The sequence below is a fragment of the Vipera ursinii genome (genome assembly GCF_947247035.1).
Source record: "Vipera ursinii genome assembly, chromosome: 6".
Taxonomy (NCBI): domain Eukaryota; kingdom Metazoa; phylum Chordata; class Lepidosauria; order Squamata; family Viperidae; genus Vipera; species Vipera ursinii.
The window spans coordinates 85,411,168-85,435,605 of record NC_139515.1 but is presented as its reverse complement, the minus strand read 5'-3'; the positions used below and the strand labels follow the sequence as shown (position 1 = coordinate 85,435,605).

Sequence of the window (24,438 nt, the reverse complement as noted above, 5' to 3'; positions counted from 1 at the left end):
GGGAGAAGGAGGAGAAGAAGAGGAGGAGAAGGAGGAAGTGGTAGTAGTAGTAGTGTGGGGTCCTTCGTGCTGTCTGATCTTGGTTGCTTTCTTGCAGATGTTTCATGACCCAACTAAGTAACCTCGTCAGTGCTAGGAGCGGGGTTTGCAAAGAGGTGGAGAATGAAATGGGGAGGAGGAGGAGGAGTGGGGTGGCTTTCTTGCAGATGTTTCGTGACCCAACTAAGTAACCTTGTCAGTGTTAGAAAGGAGTGGGGTTTGCAAAGAGGAGGGAGGAGGAGGACTGGGGGATTCTGGTTGCTCTCTGAGCTAAGTGGTTTTCTTGCAAATGTTTCATTGCCCAACTAGATAAGGTCATCAGTGCTAGTAGGAAGTGGGGTTTGTAGAGAGGAGGAGGAAGAGAAGCGGGGGACACTGTCTATGGCTGGTGGGGGGGTCCTTGATGCTCTCTGAGCTTGGTTGCTTTCTTGCAGATGTTTCGTGACCCACCTAAGTAACACCATCACTTTCCCAGGGTCTAACACAACTAACCTCTCTACCAAAAGAGAAAGAGGCAGTCAACCTTTTCTCCAAAGCACCCCAAGGCAGGACAAGAAGCAAGAGATGGAAACTAGTCAAGGAGAGAAGCAACCTAGAACTAAGGCGAAATTTCCTGACAGTGAGAACAGTTACTCAGGGGGTCAACCTGCCTCCAGAAGTTGTGGTTGTGTTTTTCCCCACTTCCTTCCCTATCCTAACATCTGGGTTTTGGTGACATAATCCTTGTGCCGAAGAGACTAACCAGATTTCTCCCTGCTTAAACTTTCTCCCACCACCTACTAAGTTGGCTCTGTGCTGCCCTCTGCAGGACATTTCAATGCACCCATTATTAAATGAACTTCAGTCAATTGTGGCATCTGCCACCCTTGTGCAAGAGAGAGACGTAGTTTATTGCCGGGGGCAGTCACTATGAAACAGAGAGACACAATTCACGTTATACAGCCGTGCGAGCTGGTTCTCCAACTGGCCCAGAGTGAATGTTTCCACCACGTTTCGGTCATTCCTAGCAAGGATGGCCCAGGATCTAAGGTGATTGTTGTCTATCACACAGCAGGCTGCAGACCACAGATGGCTGGGCCTGTTGACCCTCCCTCCAGATACAGAGGTGTCTCCTGGCACTGCCCCCACCACCGCAAAGGTCTCCTGGCACCCTTTGGTCATCTGAGCCATGGTGGTTTGCTCGTAGTGGTTCCAGGTTCCGCCGTTGAGCTTTATGAACTGCGGGACGATGTTGGTCAGGGTGAAAGTAGACGACTTGGCGCTGTAGTCTGGCTGGTGTCCATTGGGGTTCAGATGGCCCCTGTTGCAATCGGTCAGGTTCTTGTAATCTTGCAAGATGGCCTGGCTCTCCTGCAGGGCTTCCTTGGATCCCTTCTTATTCAGGAATTCCCCTTCTGTTTCCATTTCTGGTTGGAAAGTGGAATTGATGAGCTGTGGAGCAGGAAGCACAAACAACGGGCATGAAGGAAGGGATCGCAGGGGGGGGGGGGAACAACCCAAAACCCTGTTGACCTGGAATTAGGGGACAGCCTAGGAAGCATCAATTGTGAATATGTGCAGGTGGCCTTCTGTCTTTGGGCAACAAAGACGATCAGGGGACTGGAGGCTAAAACTTATAAGGAACGGTTGCTGGAATTGGGTAGGTCTAGTTTAATGAAGCAAATGACTAGGGGGGGACATGATAGCAGTCTTCCAGTACCTCAGGGGCTGCCCCAAAGAAGAAGGAGTCAAGCTACTCTCCAAAGCACCTGAAGGCAGGACAAGAAGCAACGGATGGAAACTCATCAAGGAGAGAAGCAACCTGGAACTAAGGAGAAACTTCCTGACCGTTAGGACAATTAATCAGTGGAACAACCTGCCTCCAGAAGCGTTGAATCCTCCAACACTGGAAGTTTTTAAGAAGAGACTGGATATCCCTTTTGTCTGAAATGGCATAGGGTTTCCTGCCTGAGCAGGGGGTTGGGCTAGATGACCTCCAAGGTCCTTTCCAACTTTGTTGTTGTTGTTATTTGCAGAATCAGGGATACAAGGTCATGAAAGGACAGCCAGGAAAACACCCAATATCTTCTTTGGTTGCAGTCTGGTTTAGAACCGCAACCAAACAAGACAGACACAGACTTCAGCGGATAGTTAGAACTGCAGAAAAAACAATTGCTATCAGCCTGCCTTCCATTGAGGATGTGTATGGACAAGAAAGAGGGCTGTGAAAATATCTGCAGACTCCTCACATCTTGGACGTAAAACTATTTCAACTTCTTCCCTCAAGACAATGCTGTAGGGCAGGGGCAGGCAACCTTAGCTCTTTTATGACTTGTGGACTTCAACTCCCAGAATCCCTGAGCCAGCGTGACTCAGCTTGGAAACTCTCCCTTTCCCCTCAGCATGGCTGGCTCAGGAATTCTGGGAGTTGAAGTCCACGAGTTATAAAAGAGCCAAGGTTGCCTAACCCTGCACTAGACTAAACAAACCCAGTTCCCCACAACTCGAAAACCGTCTAGTTTAGGGGTAGGCAACCTCGGCTCTTTTATGACTCGTGGACTTCAACTCCCAGAATTCCTCAGCCAGCATGGTTCAGCTTGGAAACCTCTCCCTTTCCCCTCAGCGTGGCTGGCTCAGGAATTCTGGGAGTTGAAGTCCACAAGTCATAAAAGGGCCAAGGCTGCCTAACCCTGGTCTAGCCAAATCTGCCCGACGTGTATTTTACCTGTGTGAGGGAGAAAGCCGATCTCTTTCATTCTTCTATAACTGGTGGACTTCAATTTCCAGAATTCCTGAGCCAGCATGGGGGAACTATGGCCCTCTCATGACTCGTCGACTTCAACTCCCAGAATTCCTGAGCCAGCATGACTCAGCTTGGAAACCTCTCCCTTTCCCTTCAGCATGGCTGGCTCAGGAATTCTGGGAGTTGAGGTCCACGAGTCATAAAAGAGCCAAGGTTGCCTACCCCTGCTATAGGGCATTGCACACTAGAGCGACTAGACATAACGATAGCTTTTTTCCCCCATGCCATCACTCGGTTAAACAACTAATTCCCACAACACTGCTGTCAGAATACTAGCAAAACTGTATTGCTATGATATTCCTCATCTTTCCTATTCCCTATCCTTACCTTATGACTATAACTTTGCTGCTTGTATCTTACAATCTAGTCCAACCCCCTGCTCAGGCAGGAAACCCCATACCATTTCAGACAAATGGCTGGCCAGATCTTCTTAAAAACTTCCAGTGTTGGAGCATTCACCACTTCTGGAGGCAGGTTGTTCCACTGGTTAATTGTTCTAACTGTCTGGAAGTTTCTCCTCCGTTGCTTCTCTCTTTGGTTAGTTACCATCCGTTGCTTCTTGTCCTGCCTTCAGGCGCTTTGGAAAATAGCTTGACTCCCTCTTCTTTGCGGCAGCCCCTGAGATACTGGAAGACTGCTATCATGTCACCCCTCATCCTTCTCTTCAATAAACTAGACACACATGTATGTGTGTGTGTGTGTGTGTGTGTGTGTGTGTATGTATAAAAAGGTAAAGGTTCCCCCGCACATGCGTGCTAGTCGTTTCCAACTCTAGGGGCCGGTGCTCATCTCCGTTTCAAAGCTGAAGAGCCAGCACTTGTCCGAGGACGTCTCCGTGGTCATGTGGCCGGCATGACTAGATGCCAAAGGCGCACAGAACACTGTTACCTTCCCACCGTAGTGGTCCCTATTTTTCTACTTGCATTTTTACGTGCTTGTGAAGCAACTCTCAGGAGAGATCGATGGGACGTTAAGGTGCTTCCAAGTAAAAGAGGCAGAATGCAGAAATGCAGTCATTATGAAGCTTTATTCATCGATAGGTTATATAAAAAGAGCTATATGGCATGGAAGCATCCATGCTTGTATGATAGAGAATGCATGCAAGTGAGAAGACAGAAAAAAGAGAAGCAGAACTAGAACAAAGAAGCAGCCCCTGGGCAGAGGTATTTATGGGGGGTCTCGGCCCCTCCCTAGCCATAAAACTCTCTCGCCAATGGGGCTGCTGCAGGGGAGCAAAGAAGCCTCTTTGCTCCATCTGATGACCTATTTGGGGAACTGCCATGGGCTGGCACAAAACATGTAACAATTCCCCTTCTTGCCAGCCAATGACAGGGACCAGTGAATGTGTGTGAGGGGGCGAGCAGGTGTCATAGACATGTATAAAAACGTTCAGAAGACCAAACACAAACGCTTACACAGAAGGTTGTGCCGGTCAATGGGAACAGGTTTGGTGAACAGATCAGCTATCTGGTCAGCTGTATTACAGTGCTCTACACGTATAAAACCCTCTTTGGCAAGGTGTCTGACATTTTTATAGCGTATGTCTATGTGGCGAGATCTAGAGCCTACTGCATAAGCCTCCGAGATTGCAATGGCGGCTGCGTTGTCCTCTAGAATTTGGATGGGCAGAGGAGGAGATGCCCAGATGCTCGTTATCAGATCATTGAACCAAGTCAAATCATTGGCCGTGTCTGACAGGCTGGCAAATTCAGCCTCGGCCGTGGAGCAAGAAACAAATTTTTGCTGCCTAACATGCCAATGTATTGGGCAGCCATTTAGCAATATGAGGAAACCAGAGGTGCTCCGTCTACTTTTGGTGTCGACAGCCCAGTCTGCGTCTGAGTAAGTGGAGAGCTGGGCCGTCTTCCCCTTCTCTGGTTCCAGCACAAGGAGAGCATCGGTCGTGCCCCTGAGGTACCTAAGTACCCTCTTAACAGCAGTCCAGTGGAATTCCTTTGGGTGTTCCACATGCCTGGACAATAGATTTACAGCTAAAGCTATGTCAGGCCTGCTCCAATTGCTGATATATAGCAAGGAGCCAATCACAGATCTGTAAAGCGTATTATCTTTGAACTCAGGACCGTCCTTATGGGTGTGGTTGTAAAAGTCGCTTTGCATTGGGCTATGCGTGGGATTAGATTCTGCCATTTTGCATTTGGCCAATAACTCCTCTATCTTTTCTTTTTGAGATAGAGCGAACCCCCCCTTAGTGGCCAAAATATGCACACCCAAGTACTTATCAACCCGCCCCAAAGATTTCAAAGTGAACTTTTCTTCCAGGGCCTTGGCAAATTCATCACACCCTTCCTTGTCAGGTCCTACATATAGTAGGTCGTCCACATAAACTAACACCCTTTCTGTGGTACCCTTGGACTTGCGTGTGAAAACACATTCATCTGCACGGGATGCGGTGAAACCAACTCGTTCTAAACTTTGTCTAAGGCAGTCATACCATAGTTTCCCTGACTGCTTGAGACCATATAAACCTTTGTGAAGTAACCATGTATTTTCCCCTTCTTGCTGGTAGCCAGGAGGGGCCTTCACGTAGATCTGCCGGTCCAATTTGGCGTGGAGGTAAGCCGTCTGGATGTCGAACTGGAAGACTTCCTCCCCCAGAGCGGCTGCAGTCACGAGGGCGGTCTTGACGCTCTCTGCCCGGAGAGTTGGAGAGTATGTCTCCCCATAGTCTTCCATATAGCGTTGGGCGAATCCCTGAGCTACCAAACGGGCCTTATACAGGTAGAGGCCATTGGCAAGTGGTTTTGCCTTGTAAACCCACCTTGTGCCAATGACTTTCCTCTCCTTTGGAGGTTGCTGGGGGGTGAAGACCTTGAGTTGTTTTAAGCTCTGCATTTCCTTCTCCATCGCGAGCTGCCATTTCTCCTGTTCTTCGATGGGCAGCTCCTGGATGTCAGAGAAGGATTTTGGGGTGACCACAACGCTGTTAACAGACGCGATGTGCCCAATGTCAATTCTCTTTGGCGGGATGCCTTTGTTGGACCGCTTTGACCTCCTTACCTTCTGCCACTCACCGCCTTTTTCTTCCGCAGGTTTCTGAGGCGTTGCTGGGGAACTGGACGGCTCATCCTCCCCAACTGAAACAGGTGGGATGACATCTTCGTCTTGTTCCACACTTTCGTCGGTGGCAGGGTATGTGGACGTATCAGGTGATGTCGTAGTCGGTGTGCCCTTGCTGGGACGGTTGATATATGGGCTCAGATCATTGGAGTGAATCTGGGCCCAATTGGAGTCCTCTTCGAAGGAGGCAGATTGGGAAGTCACAATCCTGCCCCCTTCCCCCAGGAAACGGTAGGCCTTGGAGCCAGGAGCGTAGCCCAAGAACCTCAGTCTCTGGGAGACAGATCTCCCCTTCTTCCGCAGCTACTTGGGGATGTGAACCCATGCGTAGGACCCAAAAACACGTAAATGTCCAAGATTTGGTTTCCTACCATGAACTAGGAAATATGGGGTCTGGTTCACAACACTGCTCCAAGTGCGGTTTAAGGTGTAATTGGCGTATTTTACCGCTTCTGCCCAGTATGATTCTGCGACCCCTGCGTCTGCAATCAGACTACGCATCATAGTTTGTAGGACTCCATTTCTTTTCTCTGCCACACCATTCTGAGCTGGGGTGAAAGGCGCGGTAAGAAAATGGCGGATGCCCTTACGCTTTACCCAGTCCTGGAATTTTCGGGACATGAACTCAGCCCCGCAGTCACTCTGCAGTTGTGCGATCTTGGTTTTATACTGGGTCTCTACAAAGTTGTAGAGTGATTTTATGGCGTCAAAGGCTTCAAATTTTTCTGTGAGGATATACACGTGGCCGTACCGTGAAAAATCATCAACGGCAGTGAGAAAATACTGACTTTTCCCTAGGGATGGTGTGAAAGGCCCGACCAAATCAACATGTACTAGTTGGTACGGGTATTGGGTCTTACGCAGTGACGTTTTTGGAATAGGCGCAGCCTTCCTCTTTGACCTCTTACAGATTGCACAGTCCAGGAATACCTCACAATCTTTGATCTGGACTCCCTCAGCAAACTCTCCCATCTTTTTAACTACAGGGAAGCTTGCATGACCTAATCTTCGGTGTAAGATGTGGGCACAGTTATCATGGAGTGGCTTCCCCACTGACACCCTCTTGGCATTGGTTGCCTTGAGTGGTGCTTCAGGTGACAGCTGAGGTTCAGATTTCTTATCCACACTGCCTTGCTGTGGGGGCTTGGATGCAACCGCTTCAGCCTTGCGCTGGTTAAGCAGCCTTGGGGTTGGTTGTGGGGAAAAATATGGCAAATCATTTATGATGGCAATATTTCCGATGACCCTCTGGTCCCGGGTGACATGACCTCCCCCTTTGCGAAATAGAACTTCCACATTGTCATCGTCACATAATTTGATAATGCTTAATAGGTTGTTGGCAATGGAGGGAGTGTGTAAAACACCTTCAACTTTTCCAAGCCCGGGTACAGAAACCGTGCCCTCCCCAATAACTAAAGCCTTATCACCATTTGCGACTTTGACAGATGAGTTAATTTTCTTTAACCTTTTAAAACAGACATGTCAAACACAAGGCCCGGGGGCCGGATCCGGCCCCTGAAGTGGTTTCATGTGGCCCGCGAAGCCATCCTGGAAACTGAGGGACGGCCCCCACTGCCTTAGCCCTGGCCCAGAGACCCTCCTTCTGCCAGAGACCCTCAGATCTGTCCCACTCCTGCCCAGGCCCCCATAGGCACCCTTGATGCGAATGATGTAGAGCTGGCCACGCCCACCCAGTAGGCCATGCCCACCCTGGCCATACCCACCCGGCCTCCTGAGGGCAACCGCAATGCTGATGCGGCCCTCAATGAAATTGAGTTTGACACCCCTGTTTTAAAACCTTGACCCATATTGGTAATGTGAGAAGAAGCTCCAGAGTCCAGTAACCATAAGTCAGTGGGGCTATCAGCCTTTGTGGTGGGGGCACAGGTAGACACAAAATTGTTAGTACTTTTGGCCCCACCACGGCCCCTTCCTTGTCCCTTGCCCCTACCTTGATTGGGAACACGCTTGGGGCCTTGTTGAAAATGGGGGCAGTCCTTCTTGAGGTGCCCCTCAGAGCCACAGGTGAAACACTTGAGTAGAGCATTAACCTGCTCTGAGTTGCGGTGTCATCTGCTGGCTGGCTGGCTGGTGACTCTGTTGTATTCTCCCGTATCTCGTCGTCTCCTATCTTCGTCAATGAGTCTGCCCTCGAGATAGGACAGAGGCATGGGTTCATCCCTGCCCCCTTCCAGGGAAATAATAAAATTGTTCCAACTTTTGTCCAGGGAAGCCACGATAACTGCGACCAAGTTCTCTTCAGGTACCCGGTAATTTTTGGACATCAGTTGCGCCCTGAGGGATTTTAATTTTCCGAGATGTTCTGCCATGCTGGCCCCAAACCTGAGTCTTGTGTTGTAAAACTCAGTTGTGAGTCTGGTGAGGGAACCCATGCTCTTGCTGTTGAATAAATTGTATAATAACCGCCAAACTGCGCAAGCTGTGAGTCCATCTGGAATGCTTGGGAACAAGTTATCATCCATAGAACCCATCAGAGTAGAAAAAGCCTGTCTATGGAGCCACTCTTCTCGTGATCCCCACGGGAAAGGTGGTGGGTTCAGGGCCATTTCAAGAGTCCCATCCTTTAATAGACATACCTGCACATTTCTATTCCAACTGTGGTAGTTCTCCCCCCCAATTTTCAGTTTTTCAAAGTTGAGAGGCAACGTGGACGCAGGGAGAAACGTTTTGTCCAGTTCCTGGAGCATCTGAGGTTCGCATTGAAAAGAAAGGTAAAGGGACCCCTCTAGTGGGCGTTGGTGGTATTTTTCTCTGATTTTTAGATGGCCCCCCTTCAGGGTTAAAAAGCCCATACTGGGCATGTCCGGAAAACATGTGATCAGGGGGTGGGCGTTGCCCAAGATTGCCGGCCGGCACCTGGATCTGAAAAGACTCTGGAAATCTTTCCTGGAGCCCCCCCGGCCCTGGATTTTCATGAGAAGCCCATTGCTGGTCCTGAAAACCTTGGGGATGGCTAAAGCCGATGCTGGAGGAGGGGGCCAACCCCCCCCCGAAGGCCAAGTAAGGAGAGCACCTGGGCGGGGGCAAAAGGAAGACTGGGGGCCCCGGAGAGAGGGTCGGGGGCCTTGGGGGGTAATGAGCAGTCTTATTGCCATCATAGGTCATGAGGGTTTCTGCTGGAGAGAGCCCAGGAGTTTGCATGTTGCTACGGCTGGATGCCAGGGATTGCTGGGCCTCCAGACTTAATTGAAGCCTTTCTTTGTTAGAAAATGTGGGCGCACAGGGGGCTGCCATCTTGTTTCCTGTGCTGGGCCATGCGGTCTCCCTGGGCGCAGCCATCTTGTTTCCTGTTGCCTCAGGAAGCTGTAGGTCACAGTTAGGCAGGGGATTTCGTGCCGAAAGCTCTGGGGTCCTGGGGTTACTCAGGGTGGCGGGCGCCATATTAAGGGGCCTCGTGGTCGCTGAGGGGGGGCTTACCCGGCATCCACAGTCCTTCTGCACTGATGTCCTTCGTGGAGAGGCTTGTGGGGTCTCCTGTACTGCAAGGAGTTTTCGAAGCAGTTCCTTGCATTCCTGTGTAGACATTTGATCCACGCGTTGCTTGCGTTGGGCCCGGAGCGCTTCTGCTGCATCTTGACAGTCTTGGGCGGACTGTAAAACTTCCAAGCTTCCCTCTGTGGCGTGCAGAAGGAAGCCATCTGTGCTCTCACCTGGAGCGGAGCTTGCTTCAGGGGCTAGAGCTGTTGATCTTGATTGAAGACTTCTGGTCACAATCTGGGATCTCCGGCCATCCATTTCAATTTCAAATCTAAGGATCTTACTGCTATCTGCAAGCTTGGAAGCTTTGCCTTAAACCATCCTCTCTGCTACCAACTTCTGAAGCAACTCTCAGGAGAGATCGATGGGACGTTAAGGTGCTTCCAAGTAAAAGAGGCAGAATGCAGAAATGCAGTCATTATGAAGCTTTATTCATCGATAGGTTATATAAAAAGAGCTATATGGCATGGAAGCATCCATGCTTGTATGATAGAGAATGCATGCAAGTGAGAAGATAGAAAAAAGAGAAGCAGAACTAGAACAAAGAAGCAGCCCCTGGGCAGAGGTATTTATGGGGGGTCTCGGCCCCTCCCTAGCCATAAAACTCTCTCGCCAATGGGGCTGCTGCAGGGGAGCAAAGAAGCCTCTTTGCTCCATCTGATGACCTATTTGGGGAACTGCCATGGGCTGGCACAAAACATGTAACAGTGCTTTCGAACTGCTAGGTTGGCAGAAGCTGGGACGAGTAACAGGCGCTCACACTGTTACGCGGCACTCAGGATTCGACACGCCAAACTGCCAACCATCTGATCGACAAGCTCAGCGTCCTAACCCCCTGAGCCACCGCGTCCCTTATGTATGTATATATGTATCCCAGTATCATTTATGTCATTTGCTTAGCTATGATTATCACTAAATGTTGCATCCTATGATATATGATGAAGTGTTGTATTTCACAATTTATGATAAATGTATTTTCATGTGGTATATGATCATGATTATTATTACTATTACGTATGTACAATGAGAGCTTATGCACCCAGGTGGGTGTGGCCTGGGTGGGCGTGGCCTACTGGGTGGGCATGGCTAGTGTATGTGTGGCCTACTGGGTGGGCGTGGCCAGCTCTACATCGTTCGCATCAAGGGTGCCTATGGGGGCCTGGGCAGGAGTGGGACAGATCTGAGGGTCTCTGGCAGGAGGAGGGTCTCTGAGCCAGGGCCAAGGCAGAGGGGGCCGTTCCCTCACTGTTTCCAGGATGGCTTCACGGGCCGCATGAAACCACTTCGCGGGCCGGATCCGGGCCCCGGGCCTTGTGTTTGACATGTCTGGGTTAGACTGATTTGCCGATGCAGAAATGGCGAGTGCGTACTATTATAGAATTGTAAAAAGTTGAGATTAATGTCTAATTTTACTGCAACAGTTTCTCCCCCGCCCTCGTCCTTCTTCGCACCTTTTTCGTTTTCCCTTTTTCTACTGTTGTCCCCTAATAATGATGATGATGATGATAAAGTTGGAAGGGACCTTGGAGGTCTTCTAGTCCAACCCCCTGCTCAGGCAGGAAACCCTATACCATTTCAGACAAATGGCTGTCCAGTCTCTTCTTAAAAACTTCCAGTGTTGGAGCATTCACCACTTGTGGTGGCAAGCTGTTCCACTGGTTAATTGTTCTAACTGTCAGGAGGTTTCTCCTTAGTTCTAGGTTGCTTCTCTCCTTGACTAGTTTCCATCCGTTGCTTCTTGTCCTGCCCTCAGGCGCTTTGTAGCAGTCCCTGAGATATTGGAAGACTGCTATCCTGTCATCCCTCGCCCTTCTTGATTAAACTAGACATATGCAATTCCAGCAACCGTTCCTTATGTTTTAGCCTCCAGTCTCCTAATCATCTTTGTTGCTGTTCTCTGTACTCTGGTCTCAACGTCTTTTTTACCTTGTCGACCAAAACTGGATGCAGTATTCCAAGTGTGGCCTTACCAAGGCATTGTAAAGTGGTATTAATACTTCACGTGATCTTGATTCTATCCCTCTGCTAATGCAGCCTAGCACTGTGTTGGCTTTTTTGGACGCTGCAGCACACAGCTGGCTCCTATTTAAGGGATTGTCCACTAGGACAATTGGCTTTTGTATGTTCGTATCTTATGTTATAAATGAAGAAGACCTACATCCATCACCTCTTACCTGAGGTTCAATCATCCATTTTTTGGGTCTCTTAGCCTTCCCAGGGTTATAGATATACGCTGAGTATACCGGGATGCGGTTGTCTTCATCGTACAAAGTGGCAAAGCGATACAAGTTTTGGTAACGCTGGCAAATGCGGACAGAGCGTGGAGGGTGCCTTATAACTGGCGGGGTTTCTCGGAGAAAAAACTGGGGACAATTGGCTTCGAAGGAGTCCACCACCTCGCCGTTGGTGGGCACGTTACTCCAGCTCACAGAGAGGAGAAAGAGCAGCAATAGCATTGTCTGAAAGGGCCAGGACAGAGTTAGGGTCTGGAAGAGAAAAAGAAGAGACGAAATCAGAGAGAAACAGGCTTGTTGGGAGAAGACCTTTGGAATAAGACGTGGGATCTTCTCCTGATCTTCTTTGGGTCTATCTCTGCTTTGCCTGTTGCTAAGAGAGACGGATGAAATGCCCCATTTTCCTTCCTTCCTTCCTTCCCTCGCTCCCTCCCTCCTCATTGCAATTGCTTGAAATGAAGCAGAGAGAATATGTTACCTGCCCCTCTGAATCCGTACCAGGAGAGGGCAGTTGAGGTTCTTCTTTTACGGTTTCCTTCAAAATTTGCCCTTTGAAGAGACGGTGTTGAATGCAGGCATGCGCCGGCCCTTTTTTCCCCAAGGGATACGCAGAATTCACAACGTCTAAAGATTACAGCCAGTGACTTCTGGAGAACTTTTGACGTGGCTGCAGCCGCGGGACTGGTTGCTAGTAATAGAATCTTGGGGAAATGACTCTATTTTTTCCTTCTTTCCGTCCCTCCCTCCCTCCCTTTTAAATTGCAATGAATTGCAGAGGGACCAGTCTCAACCTCTTAACACTTTTCCAAGTTTAAAGTATGCTTTTTCTTTCTCCTTTCTATCCCTCCCTTCTTCCCTTTCTTTTATCTTTCCTTCCCTCCCTTTCTCTCGTTCCTTCCCTTTCTCTCCCTTCCTTCTTTCCTCCCTCCCTTCCATGCCTATTGTCCTGTCTGTGAATCTCTACAGCTGCTCTGTCACAAACAGTTGAGGTTGATCAGGGGTACAATTTTGACATTTCTGGGTGCTTTATAATAGCTGGTGGGATGAAGAGAGTTAACCAGCAGCTTGAATTAAGCAGCTCTGTAAATGAAGCGGAATTATCAACACTCTTTATTTGCTTTCCTAACACAAGGAACCTGCTCTACCACATCCCTTTCTCGTCATTATTGGTAATCTGGAAGTGGAAGGAATACCTCTTTCCTAGTGAGAAATCCTGGTGAGTCTCAACATAAAAAAGATGTTGAGACTCTAGAACAGGGGTCTTCAAACTTGACCCTTTTATAACTTGTGGACTTCAACTCCCAGAATTCTTCAGCCAGGCATGCTGGCTGAGGAATTCTGGGAGCTGAAGTCCACAAGTCAAGGGGTCTTCAAACTTCGCCCTTTTATGACATGTGCACTTCAACTCCCAGAATTCCTCAGCCAGGCACACCGGCTGAGGAATTCTGGGAGTTGAAGTCCACAAGGGCTCTTCAAATTTGGCCTTTATGATGTATGCACTTCAACTCCCAGAATTCCTCAGCCAGGCACGCTGGCTGAGGAATTCTGGGAGTTGAAGTCCACAAGTCAAGGGGTCTTCAAACTTGGCCCTTTTATGACGTGTGCACTTCAATTCCCAGAATTCCTGGCTGAGGAATTCTGGGAGTTGAAGTCCACACGTCATAAAAGGGCTACGTTTGAAGACCCCCTGCTCTAGAAAAAGTGCAGAGAAGGGGCCTGGAGGCTAAAACATATGAAAAACAGTTGCAGGAACTGGGCATGTCCAGTCTAGTGAAAAGAAGGACTAGGGGAGACATGATAGCAGTCTTCCAATATCTGAGGGGCTCCTACAAAGATGAGGGGGTCAACCTAGTTTCCAAAGCCCCAAAAGATAAGACAAGAAACAATGGATGAAAACTATCTGGGAGAGAAGCAACCTAGAAATAAGGAGGAATTTCCTAACCGTGGGAACAATTAACCAGTGGAACTGCTTGCCACCGGAAGTTGTGGGTGCTTCATCAGTGGATTCTTTTAAGGAGAGACTGGGCAGTCATTTTTTCTGAATGGGTCTCCTGCTCAAGCAGGGGGTTGGACTAGAAGACCTCCAAGGTCCCTTCCCACTCTTATCATCCTATGTTCTATGTTCAAGCCAGCAGTGTTTGGGGCTGAAAGGAAATCGGGGTGCCCTTTGCAGGGAGGAATTGGGGTGCAAAAATCTGGGTGACCTGTAGGGGGCAGCAAAGAGCCTGTTTTCTGTATCTCTCTTGATAACACCTAGTGGTTCTGCAGCTCAGATGTCGCAGCCTTCAAATTCACAGAGTTTCAACCGCCTCAAAATGGAGTCAACGTGGCCAGAGCTGAAGAAGCTTCTTGGATAAGAAGTGAAATGTCTTCAAAGAAAAACAAGGAAGTCCAGTTGCCTCGGGGGGGGGGGGGGGAAAGCACCTTTGGGACATGGCCAGCCACAATTCCATAGAATTTCCATCCATCACAGAGCTGACATTGAGCGTCAAGAAAATAGTCATACTGATATAAACGGAGTTTAATCAGATGATAAAATGGATTAGTCATTCAAAGCTAACATGCTCATTAAGAGGAACCAAAGAAAGCAAATTACGTCTTATTTCAAAGTGGGAGCCTTGTCAATTCAACTCACAACCAACTTGAACCATGGGCCCTATCCAACAAAATGAGTCCCAATGTGGAGAAAAGCAAAGTTTTACACTCAGGCAGGAAAAACCAAAGGAACACGTACAGATTGGGAGAGACCTGGCTCAAAAACAGCAACTGTGAGAGGGACCTTGGAGTCCTAGTGGACGATCACTTAACCATGAGCCAGCCGTGTGCAGCAGCAGCCAAAAAAGCTAATACAATCCTGGGTTGTATAAACAGAGGCATAGAATCAAGATCACGTGAAGTATTAGTACCGCTTTATAAAGCCCTAGTAAGACCACACCTGGAATACTGCAGCCAATTTTGGTCACCGTACCACAAAAAAGATGTTGAGAGTTTGGAAAAAATTCAGAGAAGAGCAACTAAGATGATCCAAGGCCTGGAGACCAAAACAGACGAAGAACGGCTGCGGGACTTGGGTTTGGCTAGTCTAAAAATAAGAGGAAACAGGGGCGACGTGATAGCAGTATTCCAGTATCTGAGGGGCTGCCACAAAGAAGAGGGGGTCAGGTTGTTCTCCAAAGCGATAGATGGAAGGATGAGAAACAATGGTTGGAAACTGACCAAAGAGAGAAGCAACCTGGAATTAAGGAGAAACTTCCTGACAGTGAGGACAAGCAACCAATGGAACAGCTTGCCACCAGAAATCGTGGGCGCTCCATCACTGGAAATTTTCAAGAAGAGACTAGATAATCACCTGTCTGAGATGGTATAGATTCTCCTGCTTGAGTAGGGGGCTGGACTAGAAGACCTCCAAGGTCCCTTCCAGCTCTATTCTATTCTATTCTATTCTATTCTATTCTATTCTATTCTATTCTATTCTAATTCTATCCCATCCCATCCCATTCTATCATATCATATCATTCCATGCACATGACATACTCCAAGGTATGTCAAAGCATGTCTCTCTTTCAAGGAGACAGAACAGTTTCTCCATCCTGACTCTGATCAAGGTGGATCAGGGGTAGGCAACCTTGGCTCTTTTTATGACAAGTGAACTTCAACTCCCAGAATTCCTGAGCCAACATAGGGGGAACTATGGCCCCTTCATGACTGGTGGACTTCAACTCCCAGAATTCCTCAGCCAGTGTGGCTCAGCATGGAAACCTCTCCCTTTCCCCTCAGCATGGCTGGCTCAGGAATTCTGGGAGTTGAAGCCCACGAGTCATAGGTTGCCTACCCCTCAGGTGGATAGTCTGTGAGATGGTCTCACGAGGTTGATGGATCGTTAAGGTGCTTCCAAGTGAAAAGCAGAACGCAGAGATGCAATTATATGATCTTTATTTATCGATAGATTAGAGAGAAAGAATTACTTTGCATGGAGGCATCCATGCCTGCATGTGAGAGAGAACAAAAGAACAGAGAGCAAGCTAGCATAGCATAACTGGAACAGAACAAGAAGTAGAAGCAGAAGCAGAACAAAGAGCAGCCCCTTGAGCAGAGGTATTTATGGGGGGTCTCAGCCCCTCCCTAACCATAAAACTCTCTCGCCAATGGGGCTGCAGGGGCCTGGGACCCCTGACTCATCAGTGGAAGCAAAGAAGCCTCTTTGCTCCCATCTGATGACCTTTTTGGGTAACTGCCATGGCTGGCACAAAAACATCTAACAATTTCCCTTCTTGCCAGCCAATGACAGGGACCAGTGAATGTGTGTGAGGGGGCGAGCAGGTGTCATAGACATGTATAAAAACGTTCAGACGACCAAACACAAACGCTTACACAGAAGGTTGTGCCGGTCAATGGGAACAGGTTTGGTGAACAGATCAGCTATCTGGTCAGTTGTGTTACAATGCTCAACATGTATAAAACCCTCTTTGGCAAGCTGCCTGACAATTTTATACCGTATGTCTATGTGGCGGGACCTAGAGCCCACAGCATATGCCCCCGAGATTGCAATTGCAGCTGTGTTATCCTCTTGAATTTGGATGGGCAGAGGAGATGCCCAGATGCTCGTTATCAGATCATTGAACCAAATCAAATCATTGGCCGTGTCTGACAGGCTGGCATATTCAGCCTCGGCCGTGGAGCAAGAAACAAATTTTTGCTGCCTAACATGCCAATGGATTGGACAGCCATTTAGCAATATGAGGAAACCAGAGGTGCTCCGTCTACTCTTGGTGTCACCAGCCCAGTCTGCGTCTGAGTAAGCGGAGAGCTGAGCCCTCTTCCCCTTCTCTGGTTCTAGCACAAGGAGAGCATCGGTCGTGCCCCTGAGGTACCTAAGTACCCTCTTAACAGCAGTCCAGTGGAATTCCTTTGGGTGTTCCACATGCCTGGACAGTAGATTCACAGCTAAAGCTATGTCAGGCCTGCTCCAATTGCTGATGTATAGCAAGGAGCCAATCACAGATCTGTAAAGCTTATTATCTGTGAACTCAGGACCGTCCTTGTGAGTGTGATTGTAATAGTCACTTTGCATCGGGCTATGCGTTGGGCAATAGAAGAAGGGGATGACAGAGAATGAGGTGGCTGGATGGAGTCATTGAAGCAGTAGGCATGAGCTTAGATGGACTCCAGAAGATGGTAGAGGACAGGAAGGCCTGGAGGAACATTGTCCATAGGGTCGCGATGGGTCGGACACGACTTCGCAACTAACAACAACAATGTGTTGGGTTAGATTCTGCCATTTTGCATTTGGCCAATAACTCCTCTATCTTTTCTTTCTGAGATAGAGCGAACCCCCCTTTAGTGGCCAAAATGTGCACACCCAAGTACTTGTCAACCCACCCCAAAGACTTCAGGGTAAATTTTTCTTCCAGGGCCTTGGCAAATTCATCACACCCTTCCTTGTCAGGCCCTACATATAGTAGGTCGTCCACATAAACTAACACCCGTTCTGTGGTACCCTTGGAGTTGCGTGTGAAGACACATTCATCTGCATGGGATGCAGTGAAACCAACTCGTTCTAAACTTTTTCTAAGGCAGTCATACCATAATTTCCCCGACTGCTTGAGGCCATATAACCCTTTGTGGAGCAACCATGTATTTCCCCCTTCCTGCTGGTAGCCAGGAGGGGCCCTCACGTACATCTGCCGGTCCAAGTTGGCGTGGAGGTAAGCCGTCTGGATGTCGAATTGAAAAACTTCCTCCCCCAGAGCGGCTGCAGTTACGAGGGTGGCCTTGACGTTCTCTGCCCGGATGGTTGGAGAGTAGGTCTCCCCGTAGTCTTCCATGTAGCGTTGAGCGAATCCCTGAGCTACCAAACGGGCTTTATACAGGTAGAGGCCATTGGCAAGTGGTTTGGCCTTGTAAACCCACCTTGTGCCAATGACTTTTCTCTCCTTTGGTGGTTGCTGGGGGGTGAAGACCTTGAGTTTCCTTAGGCTCTGCATCTCCTTCTCCATCGCGAGCTGCCATTTCTCCTGTTCTTCGATGGGCAGCTCCTGGATGTCAGAGAAGGATTTTGGGGTGACCACAACGCTGTTGACGGACGCGATGTGCCCAATGTCAATTCTCTTTGGCAGGATCCCTTTGTTGGACCACTTTGACCTCCTTACCTTCTGCCACTCACCGCCCTTTTCTTCCGTGGCTCTCTGAGGCGTCGCTGGGGATGAAGACGGCGTGTCTTCCCCCATGGGACTGGACGCATCTTCGTCTTGTTCCTCACTTTCGTCGGTGGCAGGGTATGTGGTCATCTCAGGTGATGTCGTGGTCGGTATGTCCTTGCTGGGTCGGCTGACATATGGGCTCAGATCATTCGAGTGGATCTGGGTCCAATTGGAGTCCTCTTCGAAAGAGGCAGATTGGGAAGTAACAGGCCTGCCCCCTTCTCCCAGGAAACGATAGGCCTTGGAGCCAGGAGCATAGCCCAAGAACCTCAGTCTCTGGGAGACAGATCTCCCCTTCTTCCGCAGCTGCTTGGGGATGTGCACCCATGCATAAGAGCCAAAAACAAGTAAATGTCCCAGATTTGGTTTCCTACCGTGGACCAGGAAATTGTTCTGAACCAGCCTACTACCGGCCTTGCAGAAAGGCAACCCCTGTACAAACGGCAGAGGCTGGAGAGCGTCTGAAGCTGGAAGGCGTCAGCCAAGATTTATTACACAAACAACAGAACAAGAAACAAAACACTGGAACTGTGATCCTCAAACGGAGCGGTTGCTTTCAGCAACCAGCCCTTCCCCAAACACTCCCTTTATTAGAGTTCAGGGCGTGGCCTCCCTGTGCCTCCTTCCGAGGAGTCCCACAGCCTTTCTCTGCTTGTTCCTGCTTGACTGCCTCCTGCGTCGGGCGTCCTTGAACAGGGCCAGCTGTGGGTCATCATCATCCGCACTGTCGGGCTCGCGCAGCTGAGAAGAGGGCCCTGGCTGGGGGCTCTGCGAAGCCTCCAAGCCATCATCAGCAAGTTCGTCTTCAACACCCTCCTCCTCCCCCTCGTCTGAGTCATCCGAGACATCCGAGCCGGCTGCCGGACCCACAGGCTGGCCCTGAATCACAACAGAAATATGGGGTCTGGTCCACAACACTGCTCCAGGTGCGGTTTAAGGTGTAATTGGCGTAGTACACCGCCTCTGCCCAGTATGATTCTGCGACCCCAGCTTCTGCAATCAGACTACGCATCATGGTTTGCAGGATTCCATTTCTTTTCTCTGCTACGCCATTCTGAGCAGGGGTGAATGGTGCAGTAAGAAAATGGCGGATGCCCTTACGCCTTACCCAGTCCTGAAATTTTTGGGACATGAACTCAGCCCCGCGGTCACTCTGCAGTTGTGCGATCTTGGTCTTATACTGGGTCTCTACAAAGTTGTACAGTGACTTTATGGCATCAAAGGCTTCGGATTTTTCTGTGAGGGTATACACGTGGCCGTATCGTGAAAAATCATCAACAGCAGTGAGAAAATACTGTCTTTTCCCTAGGGATGGTGTGAAAGGCCCAACCAAATCAACATGTTTAGTTGGTACAGGTATTGGGCCTTACGCAGTGACATCTTAGGGATGGGGGCAGCCTTCCTCTTTGTCTTCTTGCAAATGGCACAGTCCAGGAACACGTCACAATCCAAAAAGTAGGCTGGGGGCCCCGGGGGTTCACTAGGGGCCCTCTGGGGTTGCTGGATGTAGTTGGGAGGCTCTAGGCTGGACGCCTCCCGGCGGTTAGGCCCTGGGGAGAGGGTAGGAGGCCTTGGAGGGAGGCTGGCTACCCCCGATGTTGAGGCTGAAGTCGTTTTAGCCTCCAGAGCTGCAACCAGGGTCCGGATAGTTGCTCCAATCTCTGCTGCAGTAGGCGCGGCTGGGCAGGCTTCATTGTCATTATAGGCCCTAAGGCTTTCTGGTGGGGAGGACCAGGGAGATTCCATGCTGCTTTGGCTGGATGCCACAGATTGCTGTGCCTCCAGGCTTGGTTGAGGCCTATCTTTATTAGACCGTGTGGGTGTACTGGGGGCCGCCATCTTGTTTCTGGTATCAGGCCATGTGGGTGCCCTGGGGGCCGCCATCTTGCTTCCGGTTGCCCCAGGAAGCTGTAGGTTACAGTTTGGCGGGAAATTTCGCGCCAAAAGCTCTGGGGTCCCGGGGTCACTCAGGGTGGCGGGTGCCATATTAGGGGGCCTCGTGGGCACTGGGGGAGGGCTTACCCGGCGTCCAGAGTCCCTCTGCGCTGGGATCCCCCGTGGAGAGGCTTGTGGCGTCCTTTGTGTTGTAAGGAACTTTAGAAGCAGCTCTTCGCGTTCCTGTTCAGTCATCTGGCTCATGCGGCGTTTGGCCTGAGCCAGGGCCGTTTCTGCAGCATCTGGGGAGTCTTGTGAGGTGGTCTCACGAGGTTGATGGATCGTTAAGGTGCTTCCAAGTGAAAAGTAGAACACAGAGATGCAATCATATGATCTTTATTTATCGATAGATTAGAGAGAAAGAATTACTTGGCATGGAGGCATCCATGCCTGCATGTGAGAGAGAACAAAAGAACAGAGAGCAAGCTAGCATAGCATAACTGGAACAGAACAAGAAGTAGAAGCAGAAGCAGAACAAAGAGCAGCCCCTTGAGCAGAGGTATTTATGGGGGGTCTCAGCCCCTCCCTAACCATAAAACTCTCTCGCCACTGGGGCTGCAGGGGCCTGGGACCCCTGACTCATCAGTGGAAGCAAAGAAGCCTCTTTGCTCCCATCTGATGACCTTTTTGGGTAACTGCCATGGCTGGCACAAAAACATCTAACATAGTCATTGTGCCCTATGCAGCGGCGGGGGGGGGGGGGGTTGAACTATGTCCCTTTTATGAATTGTGGATTCTGCTTGGCTGGCTCAAGGATTCTGAGAGTTGAAGTCCACAAGTCGTAAAGGGGCCAGGGTTCCCCACCTCTGCGTTGACCCTGACTTCATGGAAAGCTTTCTCCTGCAAAAATGGAGGCCACGTTCCGCTCAGGGATACAGGATGGAGAAAAATCTTCCCTAGACATCCCAGCATCTTCCCATTGTTAGTGATGGCAAAGATGGTTGCTGCTAGATGGTCAAATAAATAAACAGGGCCTCAAGTTAGGCCTGGTTTTAGTTTCATCCGAAATACAGGTGGTCCCGCAGTTCCTTTAGTGACCATCCAAAGTTACAACACCAGTGGGAAAAAAAGTGACTTAGGATCGTTTTTCCCACTTAAGATTGTTGCAGCGCTTCCATGGTTACGTGATCGAAATTCAGACGCTTGGCAATTGACTTGTATTTATGACCGTTAAAGAGTCATGGGATCCCCTTTTGAGACCTTCTGACAAGCAAAGTCAAATGGGGAAGCCAGATTCACTTAACAGCTGTGAAGCTAGCTTAACAACTGCAGTGGCAAGAAAGGTCGCAAAACAGGCCAAAGCTCACCACCACCGTCTCACTTAGCAACAGAACATTTGGGCCCAATTGTGGTAGGTAAGCCAGGGGCTACCTGTCGTGTAATTTTCTTTTAAAGCTCAGGCTTCTTTGTTCCGTGGTTTTTGTCAACTCACATAACCTGCGATTACGCCATTTTTTTTCCCTAATTTACCAATTACAAATTTTGTGCCAGCCCACTTCCTTCCCCGTTTGCTTCTCTACACTGTGAGGATGAGTAAAAGGAAAACAATCAGAGGTAACAAGTTCAAAGTCAAGATTCACAGTGGAGGATTTTTTTTTTACAGAATAGAGTTGGAAGGGACCTTGGAGATCATCTAGTCCAATCCCGTGCTCAAGCAGGAGATCCTATACCATTTCAGACAAATGGCTGTCCAGTCTCTTCTTAAAAACTTCCAGTGATGAAGCACCCACTGCTTCTATCTATCTATCTATCTATCTATCTATCTATCTATCTATCTATCTATCTATCTTCAATCAATTTAATCAGAATAGAGCTGGAAGGGACCTTGGAGGTCTTCTAGTCCAGCCCACTGCTCAAGCAGGAGACCCTGTACCATTTCAAACAAATGGCTGTCCAGTGTCTTCTTAAATGCCTCCAGTGATGGAGCACCCACAATTTCTGAAGGCAAGCACTTCCACTAGTTAATTGTCCTCACAATTAGGAAATTTCTCCTTAGTTTTAGGTTGCTTCTCTCCTTGGTTAGTTTCAGTCCATTGCTGTCTTGCTCTCTGGTGTTTTGGAGAATAGGTTGACCCCCTCTTATTTGTGACAGCCCCTCAGATATTAGAAGATGCTATCATATATCCCACGTCTTTTTTCCCCCTCAGTAGATTAGGTAAAGGTAAATGTTCCCCCGCACACGCGTGCTAGTCGTTTCCGACTCTAGGGGCCGGTGCTCATCTCCGTTTCAAAGCCGAAGAGCCAGCGCTTGTCCGAGGACGTCTCCGTGGTCATGTGGCCGGCATGACTAGACGCCAAAGGCGCACGGAACGCTCTTACCTTCCCACCGTAGTGGTCCCTATTTTTCTACTTGCATTTTTACATGCTTTCAAACTGCTAGGTTGGCAGAAGCTGGGACAAGTAACAGGCGCTCACTGTTACGCGGCACTCGGGATTCGACCCGCCAAACTGCCGACTTTCTGATCGACAAGCTCAGTGTCCTAACCCACTGAGCCACCACATCCCCTCAGTAGACTAGACATACCCAATTCCTGCGATTGTTCTTCCTATGTTATAGCCTCCAGTCCCCTAATCATCTTTGTTGCTCTTCTCTGTACTCTTTCAAGAGTCTCATAACCTTTTTCTATGGTGGTGACCGAAACTGGATGCAATATTCCAAGGGTGGCCTTACCAAGGCATTATAAAGCAGTATTAACACTTCACATGATCTTGATTCTTTCCCTCTGTTAATGCAACCTAGGATTGCATTGGCTTTTTTGGCTGCAACTGCACGCTGCTGGCTCATATTTACAGTAAGTGATTGTCCACTAGGAATCCCAAGATCCCTCTCGCAGTTACCGCTATTGACCCAAGTTTCACCTAATCTGCAAATACTATCAACGCTATTGTGAGAAAATTAAAAGTGTATTTTTCAAAGGAATGGCATCCCTGAACGTGGAAGGCACTGCCTGAATTGGCAAAGCTAAAGATGGGTGAAAATTATACTGGGTTCATTTATTTTCACGTTATGAAGTTAGTGACCCTTTTTCACACTTCTGACCGTTGCAGTACCCCATGGTCATGTGATCAAAATTCAAATGCATGGCAATCGGTTCACATTTATGACGGTTGCAACGTCCCCAGGTCACATTTTTCAGCGCTGTTGTAACTTTGAACGGTCACTAAACAAAATGTTGTAAGTCAAGGACCTCCTGTAGTGCCTCAGGGACCCCCAGGTTTTCCCCAGACCAGCTTTTGAGACCTACTGGCTTAATATAATCTGAAAGAAGAAATTACTCTGATCAGCGCATTGGAATTAGTAAAACGATGATGCAATGCTTTTCATTATTGAAGGGCATTTAACGTCCCAAACATGCAATTATGTTCAATTAAGCTCCATTGTTTCTAGAACACAGGAAGTTCCTCTTTCAAAGTTTCTGGCTACCTACAATACATCAAAAGGCTATATTTATTCTGCCCACTACAATGGAGAGAGAAACTTCGCAATCCATCAAATTTTACACTTGACGCTATGTAGCTTAATCAAGGCTGCTATAACACCGGGTTTTACAATAAATATCTCCAGTTTAAATTCTTCTGGCGTCTTGGAGTCTATAGGAGAAAGAGATCCTACCTGTCAAGAGTTAACCTCTGGATCGCTTCCCTTCCTCTTCACACTGCAGCGTTGGGACTGTGTTCCAATCCTGAAGCGGCTTAAATAGGTTGCAAGAGGGGAGAGGACATGGGTTTTCCACAGTTACTTATTAACTTCCTTTAAAAAGTCGGTTTCCAGTCCACATGAAACTGGAAATGCTGCTGAAATTAGACTGTGGTTTTTCTGAAAATTTTTCAAGGCCCTTTGACCTAAACAACGCTCATTAAACTAACCGTGAGAGAAATATTCCAGTTCAACTTCTGTTGTCACTTCTGTGAGAAGCTGGCCAGATGAATCGGATATGCAAATATTTATTTTTACGTTCTTCCTGTCCTTCCTCTGTGTCTCGGCACTGAACTTCAAGGCAAGCCTTAGTTATTATGGATTTATAAATATGCTCTCCCTGGGTGAATATTTTGAATGTGCACGTGGTCCTTAACTTACAACAGTTCCGTTAGTGACCATTCGACGTTACGACGGCAGTGGAAAAGGCGACTTATCACCATTTTTTGCACTTAAAAGACCATCGCAGCGTCCCCACGCGGTCAAAATTCAGACGCTTGTCAACCGATTCGTATTTATGACCGCCGTAGTATCCCAGGTAATGGGATCGACTTTTTACGACCTTCTGACCTGCCGAGTCAACGAGGGAAGCCAGCTTCGCTTAACAGCCGTGTTCCTAGCTTAACAATGTGCTAAGCACATTGATTTGTGCTTTAGATTGTAAGCCACCCTGAGTCTTCGGAGAAGGGCGGGATATAAATGGGATTAAAAAAAACAAAAAAACAACTGCAGTGTGGCGAGAGAGGTCGTAAAAAATGGGGCAAAGCTCGCTTAACTGTCTCGCTTAGCAAATGAAAATTTGGGGGCTCAATTGTGGTCGTAAGTCAAGGACTACCTTATTGGGAGAGTTTTAATTTTTGAAATTCCTCCAGCGTAGCCTTCGAACCCAGGACCTGATTGGCAGGTGCTTTAAGAGAGGGTTGGATACTGTAAATTCTTGGAGGGCTGATGTACGAGGAGTCATGATTCTTGAAA

The 24,438-nt window shown here is 48.7% G+C and overlaps 1 protein-coding gene across 2 annotated transcripts; it reads right to left on the bottom strand.

Annotated features, from left to right (window-relative positions):
* On the bottom strand, window positions 1-23,657 carry LOC310642432 (endonuclease domain-containing 1 protein-like). 2 transcript variants are annotated; one of them, XM_083366151.1, is made up of 3 exons: window positions 12,110-12,256; window positions 11,572-11,883; window positions 1-1,470 (listed from the first exon to the last, which is right to left on the bottom strand). In XM_083366151.1, exons 2-3 carry the CDS (start codon window positions 11,851-11,853, stop codon window positions 928-930), a joined length of 825 nt encoding a protein of 274 aa, XP_083222277.1. In that variant the 5' UTR covers window positions 11,854-11,883; window positions 12,110-12,256; the 3' UTR covers window positions 1-927. The 2 variants fall into 2 exon arrangements, with proteins under 2 accessions (XP_083222277.1, XP_083222276.1); XM_083366150.1 differs by lacking the exon at window positions 12,110-12,256 and adding an exon at window positions 23,380-23,657 and having other exon boundaries at window positions 4-1,470.
* Between the last annotated feature and the right edge of the window lie 781 nt (window positions 23,658-24,438).